General features: G+C 50.9%; 1 protein-coding gene across 1 annotated transcript; it reads left to right on the forward strand.

The window, feature by feature from the left end:
- The first annotated feature begins 80 nt into the window (after window positions 1-80).
- Window positions 81-6,461, forward strand: LINGO4 (leucine rich repeat and Ig domain containing 4). Its single transcript, XM_019919101.3, has one exon. It carries the CDS (start codon window positions 2,982-2,984, stop codon window positions 4,872-4,874), a length of 1,893 nt encoding a protein of 630 aa, XP_019774660.2. The 5' UTR covers window positions 81-2,981; the 3' UTR covers window positions 4,875-6,461.
- Window positions 6,462-12,960: the final 6,499 nt, after the last annotated feature.

Below are 12,960 nucleotides of genomic sequence, written 5' to 3' on the forward strand. Positions count from 1 at the left end.
GAGGATTCTACACCCACCCTGAGAGGTCCCCCACGGGGGCGTGGGGGCTGGTCCTTAGGAGCCCTCCACCGAAGCCATCTCAGACTAAGCTCCGCAGTGGGTGTTCTGGGCTGAGAACTTGCCCCACAAATGATACCCACAGGGAACATTTAGAATGAGAGGCTGCACAGAACTGCCCCGCATCTGGGAGACTGAAAGACAACCCTACGGAAAGTGCCTGACCCCAGAGCTCCGCAGGGGGGAATCAGGATGCCCGAGAGACCCTGCGGAGCTGCCCAGCAGCTTCCACCACCGAGCCCTCCACCCCTTGGGGCTCCGGAGCCTCCCTCTGCGCTCCCTCCCCTCCTCTGCCATCCTGAGGTGGCGCCTGCTGCAGCCCTCCCTGGTTGCTTTATTTATTTATTTTGCACCAACAGGGTTGCTGCAGACTCATTCTTGCCTGGTTTAAAAAGAGAGAGAGGAAAAAAAAAAAAAAAGGAGAAATGCTTTCTGGCTCTTCTCTCTACCTCGGTCTTGGCAGCAGCCGCTGCAGCAGCAACAGCAGCAGCGGCAGGCAGGGGGGCAGCGGGGAGAGAGGCGCAAGGGGAGGTGCGGGGCAGAGGTGCAGCTCGAGTGGGACGGGCCCCCAGCCCCGCACAGATGCAGTGCCCAACTTGATGCCACCCTCCAGCTTCTCTGGTAAGTGCACCTACCTCCTGTCCCAGAGCTGCAGCTGCCCTTCTCCATAACGTTCTCAGAGACAAGGCCAGACCCGTCAAGGCTAGAGGGTCTGTGCCCACCCCAGGCCCAGCCAACCATCGATCCTGGCCCCATAGGACTTTGATGGGAAAACTAAGATGGCCCAGGTTCTCCGGAGGGAAGGACTCCAAGCAGACCTCCCTCCATTTCCGGGGTGCTCTCTCTACCTCTGGGAAGGGTTTTCCTGCAATCCGTGTGGATATTCCAGAAATCTTACCTCCAAGAGAGAGCCCCCTCCCGGTGTAGGTCCCCATGCCTCACTCAGGTCTGCTTTAAAGAGGATATCCAGGATCAGATGTGTCTCTGGAGTGCCACATAGAGACAAGAGGAAAGCTCCCTGTTCCTTGAGGGTGATGCCCCAGACCCCAGCCCATACAAGGAGAGAAAGGAACTGTCCTGACACCTATCTCTTCCTGCAAAGTGGCCGGAAGCCAGTCCTGTAGCCGTGGAGATTGGCAAGGGAAGTTTATGATTACATTAGCGACCTTTAAAGAGAAGGGGCCAGATCTCCAGCCCCTGGCCCAGCGGGCTTCGGAGACTAAGAGGACATTCACAGGAGTGGCAAGGAGGGAAGCTAGGTTACACGCTTCACTGCACTTTTGCTGAATGCAGGAAAGAAGGATGAGCAGGAACTGCAGCAGTAGTGATAAAGAGCTAGCCGTCAGGTGGACTTACCAGGGGGATGAGGGTGGCTGGGACATTTCTCTGCCTGGAGAACTCTTAGCGTGCCATCCATACCTGTTAGGTTGGGATTGGGAACAGAGGAGTCTGCTCAGCAGCTTCTGCCATGCCATTCCTTCTCATGCCCAAGCCTCAGTACGGTGTCCTACGTCCCTCTGCTCTTTGGGCCTCTTTCTTCAGTTTCTGAACTACTACAGTCCTCTGAATTAGCTATAGGGTAGCCACCAGAACGATCCTTCTAGGAGAGGGTATAGAATGGGAAATAAAGGGGAAGAAATCACACCATCTCTTAAACTGCTTCTCCTAAGTTCCACCTGGGAGAAAACGGGCCGTGGGATAGAAAGCTGACCCTGTAGGGCCCAGAAAGCCTGAGGCCTGAAAGGTCAAAGGTGATTGGGATCTGCAGCTAGAAAGAAACCGTGGCCTCCTGCCTCAGTTGGCTCAGTTGGTCCTATCTCTGTAGCATCCCTTGCCCATTCCAATACCTCCCCTCCCTTGGGGTCCCGGTTGTCACTAAACAGGGTGAGTCTATGGGACCTCTTCTCCTCCAGCACCTCAGTCAGGCTCCAGTGGTCATCTGCCTGATTTTGCCCAGGCCCCTGGCACCCAGAAACCACTTTAAGTTGACAGGCTGTGCACACAGACTGTGCCCAGAGATCTGCTGTGCCCGCCAAGGGCTCCCTTGGTCCCCACCATAGCGTCTGGCCAGGCGCTGTCTCTCCTCACTTGTCTATGCCTACCTGGCTCTCAGTCTGTCTCTTGTGTTTTTCTCAGGCAGCAGAGGCCAAAGGGGACAAGAGATCTCCCTCAGACTCACACACTAGGCTTGAATCAAAACACCACGAAGGAGGGGTATGAGAGAAGCCTAAGTCTGAGGACCAAGCAACAAAACTGGGGCATCTCTTGGGTCCCTCACACCCTAATGTCATATATAGGGGAGGCGGGGTTGCCCTTGGGGTTCTTGTGAGGGATTCACGTACCCCCTGCATCCTGTGCTATATCTAATGTGCAGCTTGGCTGTCGTCCACAAGGTGTTCTGGGGAGATTGGATCTTGTTAGTCTGGGGCCTCAGGCCCTGGGCCAGGCTGGAGGAGGGCAGAGGGGCAGTAAGTGGAGCCTGGGGGGCAGAGCTGAGGCCCACATGTTTCCCAGCCTTGGATGACTTAGTCAAGGCGATGCCTGTCTCCAATCAGGATCCAGGGATATGATCCCCCTTAAGCCGTAGACAAAGCTGTGGGTAGATAACCTGGGAGAAGGGTGGGCAGAGAGGGACATAGCAGAGATTGGGAGAGCAGCTATCAGGGAGAAGGGACCTGAGGTATTTCTGGATCTCACAGATGTAGGGAAACTCAAAAGTTACTTCCCTGCTGCTTCCTGTCTCCCTCCCCTAAAACTTTCCCCACTTGACTCGGGTTCCATGAGCTAGTAAGCACTTGGCCTGTTACCCAGGTTGGGAGGGGGAGGAAAGTACAGAGTCCCCTTAGAGGAGCTCCAGAAGGCTCCAGGGAGGTGTGCACCAGAATTCCTCCCAGATCTGCACCCTAGTTGCTGGCCATGCTGAGATGGGTAGCTCAATATCTCTCTCTCCTCTAAGGAGGCCCAGGGAAGTCCAGGGTCCCCATCATCTGAAGCCACTTTCCAATAAGGGCCATGTCATCGTCTATTCCAGGATGGAAGAGGGGATGGCTGCGGCCACTACTCCAAAGCAAGCCTGGCCCCCCATCTTTTTCCTGCTCCTCCTGTCTGGGGGGAGTAGCGGCGGCTGCCCTGCTGTGTGTGACTGCACCTCCCAACCCCGGGCAGTGCTCTGTGCCCACCGGCGACTGGAGGCTGTACCAGGGGGACTCCCGCTGGACACCGAGCTCCTGGACCTGAGTGGGAACCGCCTATGGGGGCTTCAGCGGGGAATGCTCTCCCGCCTGGGCCTGCTCCGGGAACTGGACCTCAGCTACAACCAGCTGTCCACCCTCGAGCCAGGGGCCTTCCATGGTCTGCAGAGACTGCTCACCCTGAGGCTGCAGGGCAACCGTCTGCGAATCGTGGGCCCCAGGGTCTTCTCAGGCCTGTCTTCCCTCACGCTGCTGGACATTCGCCTCAACCAGATTGTCCTCTTCCTCGATGGAGCTTTTGGGGAGCTAGGCAGCCTCCAGCAGCTGGAGGTTGGGGACAACCACCTGGTGTTTGTGGCTCCGGGAGCCTTTGCGGGACTGGCCAAGCTGAGCACCTTCACCCTGGAGCGCTGCAACCTCAGCACCGTGCCTGGCCCGGCCCTGGCCCGCCTTCCAGCGCTAGGGGTCCTGAGGCTCCGGGAATTAGATATTGGGAGGCTGCCGGGAGGGGCGCTGCAAGGGCTGGGGCAGTTAAAGGAGCTGGAGATCCATCACTGGCCGCCTCTGGAGGCTCTGGAGCCTGGGAGCCTGACTGGGCTCAATCTCAGCAGTCTGGCCATCACCCGCTGCAATCTGAGCTCGGTGCCCTTCCAAGCGCTGCACCACCTGAGCTTCCTCAGGGTCCTGGATCTGTCTCAGAACCCCATCTCTGCCATCCCAGCCCGGAGGCTCAGCCCCCTGGTGCGGCTCCAGGAGCTCCGACTGTCAGGGGCGTGCCTCACCTCCATCGCTGCCCACGCCTTCCATGGTTTGACTGCCTTCCACCTCCTAGACGTGGCGGATAACGCCCTTCAGACACTGGAGGAAACAGCCTTCTCTTCTCCAGACAAACTGGTCACCCTGAGGCTGTCTGGTAACCCCCTGACCTGTGACTGCCGCCTCGTCTGGCTGCTCCGGCTCCGCCGCCGCCTGGACTTTGGCACGTCCCCCCCTGCCTGTGCCGGCCCCCAGAACGTCCAGGGGAAGAGCCTGAGGGAGTTTTCAGACATCCTACCTCCAGGGCACTTCACTTGCCAACCGGCCCTGATCCGAAAGTCCGGGCCACGATGGGTCATTGCAGAGGAGGGGGGGCATGCTGTTTTCTCCTGCTCTGGAGATGGAGACCCAGCCCCCATCGTCTCCTGGATGAGGCCTCAGGGGGCTTGGCTGGGAAGGGCCGGGAGAGTAAGGGTCCTGGAGGATGGGACGCTGGAGATCCGCTCTGTGCAGCTACGGGATAGAGGGGCCTATGTCTGTGTGGTCAGCAATGTAGCTGGGAATGACTCCCTGAGGACCTGGCTGGAAGTAATCCAAGTTGAACCTCCAAACAGCACTCTCTCTGACCCCAACATCACCATGCCAGGGATCCCAGGGCCTTTCTTCCTGGATAGCAGAGGCATAGCTATGGTGCTGGCAGTCGGCTTCCTCCCCTTCCTCACCTCGGTAACCCTGTGCTTTGGCCTCATTGCCCTCTGGAGCAAAGGCAAAGGCCGGGTCAAACATCACATGACCTTTGACTTTGTGGCACCCCGAGCCTCTGGGGATAAGAACTCTGGGGGTAACCGGGTCACTGCCAAGCTCTTCTGACCTTTTCTTCCACACTGGGGACCCATCCAAGTCAGCTTCAGATACCAAAGGGGAAGAGAACCAAGGCTGCTTGGACCAGAAGCTAGTCCCAAACAGCATAGATCTCCCACGCCTCCTGCCTGCACCATGCCAGCAGCTAATGCCGCCTCCTGATAGCCGGCCTCCTTGTGCTTTTGCAGTTTGAGGATAGCATTGTCATCTCTTCCCTGAGGGTCCCAGGAAGCTGAAGATATAGACCCTGTAGTCAGCCCAGTCCTTCCCCCACCACATACAAAGCAGGAAATATAACCCTCCAGTCTGCTAGTCTAAGCTCCAGGCTTCCTTCACACCCACCTACACATACCTTAATAACCAATACCAGTCGCCAACCACAGCCATAGATTACTTCAGAGATGGGGCTGGGAAGTGCCACTTGCTTCTTGGAGTCTCTGCTCCTCAACCAGGTGGTCTCTCTCTCTCTTTTCTGCTCTGTCCCCTCTCTAGGGGCAAACAACTAGGGCCAATGACCTCAAGCTAGGGAGAAGAGGATGTGACAGGGGGTGTGGGACGGGAAGGAGGACAGACTACACACTGGCACTGAGTGTGCATGAGCCCTGCCACCTGCCTCTGTCTGTCACAGCATTAAACCTGTTGCCAAAAGGCCATGACAGTAGCAGCCCCAACTAAATGTGATCTCTGGAGATTTCTTCAGTCTTTTCCACCCCTTATTTCTGTCAGATCTCCCCCTTCCTACGCTTTCTGCCTGCCCATTGAGCCTGTATCCTAATGGCCTTGCCTGAATCTAACGAGCCTGACAACCAGGGGTTTACGCAAAAGGTTGCCCACCATGCCTGGAGAGATCAGCACACCCAGCCCATTTCAGTGTCAACCCTTTCCCCTGTACTCTCCCTCTCCGGAGTTGGAGGAGAGATCCTCTGCCTTCCAAAGGATCCCTCTGCAAAAATTTCAACCCAGGGCACCCAGCTCCTTCCCTTCTTTCTCACTCTGGTTGGAATCTCCCTAACATTCCTGTATTGCAGATCCCTAGTGCCCTTGATGGAGAAAGCAAGAGCACTCCTAGAAAATGACTAACAAAAGCAAGAATCTGCAGCTGTCAAAGGAGAGAGACCCAGAACACAGCAGGACTAGGTTTGAAGGAACAAGGTGGGAGGGGCACTGCAAGCTGTAGTGAAAAGTGGAGGGAAGAAGCAGCAGCAGGAAGCACCTGCCTTTCCACCGTCCTTCAGCAGTTTCCCCTGGTTCCGTGTTCAGTGCAGCCCCGGTGGGAAGCTGTCTTTGGATAGAGGTCGCTGTCTTATGGAGACCCCAGATGCAGAGGCAGAGTGGGAGGAGGAGATGCTGACTGCCTCTGAGTGTACTCCAAAGAAAGGCCAAAGCAGAGCTAGAAAAAGTAGAGATGCTGAGAGCTCAAGGGACAGGGCAGCAGCGTCAGCATCACCGGAAGGGGAGGAGTGAAGGGAGAGGAAAGGAGCAGGGAGGAGGGGCCGAGAAGTGGAGAGTCACGAGGTCCCTAGGAGTCAGTCTCTCTCTCTCTCTCTCCATCTCCCTCTCCCTCTCCCTCTCTCCCCCTCTCCCCCTCTCCCCCTCTCCCCCTCTCCCCCTCTCCCCCTCTCCCCCTCTCCCCCTCTCCCCCTCTCCCCCTCTCCCCCTCTCCCCCTCTCCCCCTCTCCCCCTCTCCCTCTCTCTCTCTCTCTCTCTCTCTCTCTCTCTCTCTCTCTCCCCTCACCCAACAATATGCAAAGGGTCATCAGCTTCCTAGCCATTCCTGCTGCCCTTGTCCTTGCCCTGAGGAGACTCATTAGGAGATTCCCAGCCCAAACTGTCCCTGACAGGTGAGAGAAGCTGGCACCATATGGGGGCAGCCAGACTTCACCAGCAGGCAAGCTCTTCGGTGGGGCAGAGGTGGGAATCTGGGGGCAGGGGGCTGTGGGCAGAGGTGAATGTGAGAGAGAACCCGGCAGTTTGGAGAGCGAGGCTGGAGAATCACACAATCTTGAGCATCCGGAGCCTCCAACCTTGCTCCTGGCACCGTGCACACACAATTCCCTTAGCATTGCAGCAACCTCCCCTCTCCAGTTTATTAGACAGCCCAAAGGTTGTCTAATAACCTTGGGGCACAGCCCTCTCCCTCATTTCTAAAATCTTCCACCAGTAGCTTGTGAGATTGGGACTTGTGGGGGTCAGGTGCTAGAGGTTCTCATACTAGTTGCCCACACTGCAATTCAGAAAAGGGCAGAAGCAGCGTTGCTGTTCAGAGAAATCTACTCTGGGAAGCCCCCGGGGCAGTGGGGAATGGATGACATGTGTCTGGATTGGGAGATGCTGCTGCCTGAGTCCCACAGCCGCCAGAGCAGCCCAACAGAAACAGAATGTGAGTTGCTTATGTGATTTCAAGTTTTCTAGTATCACATTAAAAAAGCAAAAGAAACAGATACAATTAAGTTTAATACTCTATTTTATTTAACCCAGTGTACCCAAACTATGATCATTTCAACATGTTATCTATATAAAAATGAGTAATGAAATATTTTACATTATTTTTTCATATTAGGTCTTTGAAATCTAGTGTATATTTTACACTTACAACACATTCCAATTTGATAACTAAATTCTCACCAGAAATATCTGATCTGTAGTTAGGTTTCATAAAATTCACTGTTGAGAAAGTCAATTCACACATCCAAGTTGCTCCATATTAAAAGTTTTCCAATAACTAAATCAAGTATTGGTTTTAACATTTAAATTAATTGAAATTAAATAAATTTTAAATTCTACTCCTCAGTCACACTAGCCATCTTTCAAGTACTCAGTAGTCACATGTGGCCAGTGGCTACAATATTGGACAGCAGAGCTCCAGACACTGTAACTCTGGGTGTAGACTAGGGCCTCCTCAGCAGAGGTGGGCAAAGTGTCCCTCGAGAAGCACATTCAACGTAGAGGAAATGCCTGTGGGGTTCCCCTACTACCACCCCTTGCTCTCCTGACATGGCCTTTCCAGAACACCTTCAGAGAGGGACGCTAGTTACCGTAACAAGGTTACTGCAATGAGCACTTCCACAGCTTGTCCAATCATCAGAAAGCCAGCCCCTTACCCCATGTGCCCGGAAAGGCTGCCCTTAGCTCAAGGGTGTGTGTGTGTGTGTGTGTGTGTGTGTGTGTGTGTGTGTGTGTGTGTGTGTGTGTGTGTGTGTGTGTGTGTGTGTGTGTATGTGTGTGGACAAGTGTGTGACGGCAACCAGGGACGCAGGCGGGTGGTGTGTGCACATGTGCAGGGATGTTATGGTCCACATCAGAGGCAATCCAATGGCAGCTCTCCCCTGGAGGGACAGTCGTGGAGATAGAAGAAAAATAACATTTATTCTGTGTTAGTTGGTTACATGTATGTTTTCTTATTTAATCCTCACATCAACCCTATTAAGACAGGGAATCTTGGCTGATGGAACTAAAGGTCAAATAGATTAACTTGCTCGGGTACACAGAGCTAGTTAGTAAGGGAGCTGCTTCTGGACTCAGGGCTAACTCAAAATCCAAATGCTTTCCACCACACTGCCATACTGCTCAGTCACTGTCTGCTCTTATAACCCCCTTCCCCAGGGTCTCTCAGCTGCAGGAACTGACCTGTGAGAAAGGTAGAATCCAGGGGTCATCCCCAGCCCCACCCACTCTGAACAACTCTTTTAAGGGGAATAGGGTCAGTTGTTGGTCCTCACCTTCCTTCAGTAACTCTAATGCACCTGATTCAGGAAGCTGAGGATTGGTTGTTAGTTTTTAATCTTTCTTCTCAGTCTCCCCCAGCATCCGTCTCTCAGAGAGAGGCAGGAGACTCTGGGTAGGACTTTTGCTCTTAGCAGTGAGTGTGGTGATGATTCAGGCCGGCGAGCACGTGAGATCAGAGGACTCCTGCGTCCTCTTCCTCCAAACTGCTTTGTAAAGGGGAGTTAAGGAAGGAGACTTAGAGCTGGATGTTGGTGGCCAGAGAAGCTGAGGAGAATGTCTCTCTCCTAGGACACCCTGCCACAATTCATCAATCTGATCGAAAGACGAAAGAGTAGCACCAGTATAATTTCTGATACTAAGGCCCACATTCCCAGCTGCTGGTTTCTGGTGAAGAGACTTGAGTGACGGGGGAAGAAGGGGTGATTCCTACAATGGACAAAGGGAGTGTGCTGTTTTCCAAAACCTCAGATAGCTGAATATCATTTGAATAGTTTACACGTTATCCAGGAAGGGAACTCTGTAAGCAGCCAAGGCTCTAAACAAGGCTACTGCGTTTGAGAACCCCTCCCTGCCCAGCCCTTTAGCTAAAGTCTACTTTCCTGCTTTGGCTTACCGAGTGGAAACACCTGCCCACTGCACTCTCCGGACAACCCACACTCCATGTCAATTAGTTTCACCTACTGCCACCTGCACCTTGTTCAGAACACCCTTCAGGGAAACAGAACTGGACTCTTCAGAGCGGGAGATGAGAATAAAGAAATCACAATTCACCCAATCCTAGTCTCTCACAACTCAATCTTTGAATCCTGGTTTGGGCTCTTAGAGGGGGAATGAGATGACAAATCCCAAATACACAGTGACTTGAGAGTGATCATCTCACCTAAAGTTATCCTTTCTACTCCCCAGTCTCCCTACCCAACCAATTAAAAGTCCACCCTCCTTCAGAAAATTTCCAGGAAAAGTGATTACACCTGGCTTTTCACTGCTCTGATTAAGAAATTAATCCTGTGGTTTAATTTTTAATTTTAATCCCTCTTTTTGGACTTCCACTTCATTTCCTCTTCTTTGCTCACCAGCTCCCATTGGAGCTGGAAGATGATGAGCCCATAAAGTAGGCCTGTGCTTTTTATTTATTTATTTATTTTTGCGGTACGCGGGCCTCTCACTGTTGTGGCCTCTCCCGTTGCGGAGCACAGGCTCCGGACGCGCAGGCTCAGCGGCCATGGCTCACGGGCCCAGCTGCTCCACGGCATGTGGGATCTTCCTGGACCGGGGCACGAACCCTTGTCCCCTGACATCGGCAGGCGGACTCTCAACCACTGCGCCACCAGGGAAGCCCGGGCCTGTGCTTTTTATAGCAACAATGGACACTCTTCCTTAGGTCTGAACTACTCTTTACCTTTTTAAAAGTAAAAATAGCTATAGCAATCAAGGCACTCAAATACCTAGAAATAATCTTAGAAACTATATATGTAAATTTTACATGACAAAAACTTTAAAACGCTACTGATGGGACATTAATGACTTACACATGTTTATAGGAAGATTCTATATCATAAATATAAAAATTCTCCCTTATGTAATCTAAAAATATGTGATTCCACAAAATAACATTAACAGTATACTCAGAAAGGAAATTGTGGTATATTCCCAAAATATAATACTACACGGTGATGAGAATGAATGGACTAAAACTATACACAATAATATAGCTGAATGTCACAAAAATAATGTTGAACAAAAGAAACCAGACACAAAAGAGTACTTACTGTGTGATTCTCTTTGTATAAAAAACAAAACAAGCAAAACTAGTTTCTGCTACTAGGAGTCAGAAGCAAGTTTACCCTTGAGGAGAGTAGTGACTGGGAAGGGATAATGTTCTGCTTTTTTGATCTGGGTGTTGGTTACACAAATGTGTTCCATTTTTTAAAATTCATCAACATGTATGCTTTTCATCTGTGCACTTTTCTGTGTATATATTGTACATCAAATTTTTAAATTGTGGTAAAAATAACACATAATGTACATCAATTTTAAAAAACAGTATGGTACTAGAACATGAATAGAGAGATCAATGGAACATGAAAAACCCAGAAATAGACCCAAATACATGACAATTTGGATCTTAAGGGTTGGACAAGACAAAACTGGATCACTATTTCACACCTTAACACCAAAATAAATTCCAGGTGAATCAAATATTTACATATGCAAAAAGACACTATAAAAATATTTAAAGAAAACATAGGATAATTTCTTAATAATCTTAGGTCATAGGACGCTTTTCTAAATATGATATGAAACCCAGAAGTTATCAAAGAAAATGCTGACAAATTCAGCTACATAAAAATAAAAAATACTTGCATAACAAAAAAGTCACCATGAAAGTAAAAAGACATACGACAAACTGGGAAAGGGGAAAAATATTTTCAACTTACATATGAACAAAAGGCAAATATTAAAAGTCCTGACAACCAAATAGAAATATGAACAAAGTGTATGAACAATTTACAGAAAAATAGAAAGCAATTGTCACTTAAGCATATTAAAAGATGCTCAACCTTATAAGAGAAATGAAAATTTAAATTGCAGTGAGATGCCATTTACACTATCAGACTGTCAAAAATCAAAAGGTTTGATAACAGGCTGTATAAGCTTGCTGATGGGAGAGAAGATTGGTAAAACTTGCATGGAAGGCAATTTGGCAATACTAACCAAAATCCTTTTCAACCATTGTTGGTGGAATGAAAATGAGAAAAATCTTTGTGGGAGAAAGAGAATTTGTGAAATTGTATCTATCCAACTGAAGAAACAATACAAACACTTCTCAGTGTTTGCAGCCCTAAGTATTTATTGTACTGATATACAAGAGCCAAACAAAATATACTTGGGTATCAGTATAATGTTAAAGGGACTGATTGAATATATCTTAATACATCCCTCAGGCTTACTATGAAACTTAACTATTAGGCAGTTACCTACGTGCTGCTATGGACAGATATCTAGACCATATAAAAAGAAACTGCAAAATAGTAATGTATAACATGTTACCGACTGGGTAATATATATAAATATATTTAATGTATACATGTTTACTATAGAATATCCTGTGAAAAATCCACAAGAATCTGGTAAAACCGGTTGTTTCTTAGGGAAGACAGACCTTTTATTCCTTTGTAGAATGTGCATGTACTACTTACTCAAAACACATATATATTTTTCAAATTAACACAAAACGAGAAACTGAGGCCCACTGGCATGTCCTTAGCTGACCAGAGATATAATCTTGCATTCACTCAACAAACATTTACTGCGTGCGTATCATGCGCCAGGCATTGTGACAGAAGCTGGTGCGAAAGATCCCCGCATTACAAGGAGCGCTCAACCCCTGTCAAGGGTCAGCCCCTAGTGCGTAGCGGGGCCTGGAGGCCGGGAGGGGCCAAGGGCCAGCTCGCGAGGCTCCCGGCGGCTCGGAGTCCGTAGCAGGGTCCAACCGTCTCTAACGGTCCAAGGACCCAGACAGCGGCTGGAATGCACTCTTCCAAAGCAAACCGCCGTCTGCAGAAACCCTCCCCTTTTCTCGCCCCCACAGAAACGGCCCGGTGGCTTGTGCCTTCGCGCCTGTTGCCCCGACCCGTCTCCCTGTAATCCCCAGGAAAGGGGGGGCCCCTGATGACCGCCCTACCCACAGCTCCCTTACCACGGGGTGCTCCGAACTCGGGTCCCTCTCCTGCTGCAGTGTCGGTGCTCCTCGTCTGTTCATTCCTCGACAGAGAAGTAGAGTGAGCCCCTCACTCTCTGCCGCGCAATTCCTTCCCCTTGGCTTTCTCTCCATCTCTACGAAGCCTATTTAATGTTTTCCCGCAAAAAAAAAAAAAAATGTTTTCTGTGTCTCCTGAGTCCCTGTCACAGTATGGGGACCGATCGAGGCAAAAGATCGCAGAAGAAACAAGTGGCGGATCATCGCCCATCAGGAGGCGGCTGCCCCAATGGTCAATGGGTTGTGGGGTCGCACTGGCTTTGTACAAAGGCACTAATTTTGTGCGAACGGTGATGCGGCTAAGTGATGCCACCCCCTCGCACCTTGGGAGCGCGATTTTTCCCCACAGGCTTAGGAGATGGAAGCCTCCTCGGTAATTGGCCTAGAGATTGGCAGGGAGTACTACGCGAGCCTCTAATTGGCTGTTTAATACTCAGCAGGTGCAATCTCAATTAACGATGTCGGCTTTCCCTGGAGCCTATTGGCTGACCTGGTGGGCCGGCTTTGAATTCCATCCGGGTAATTGGGTAGCAGCACGCAGCAGCGCCGTCGCTCAGGGGCAGCCCCCGCGAGGATTGGTTATGGGGGGGAAGACTGATTGGTCAGGCT

This window comes from Tursiops truncatus, chromosome 1 (genome assembly GCF_011762595.2).
Source record: "Tursiops truncatus isolate mTurTru1 chromosome 1, mTurTru1.mat.Y, whole genome shotgun sequence".
In the NCBI taxonomy this organism is placed as follows: Eukaryota; Metazoa; Chordata; class Mammalia; order Artiodactyla; family Delphinidae; genus Tursiops; species Tursiops truncatus.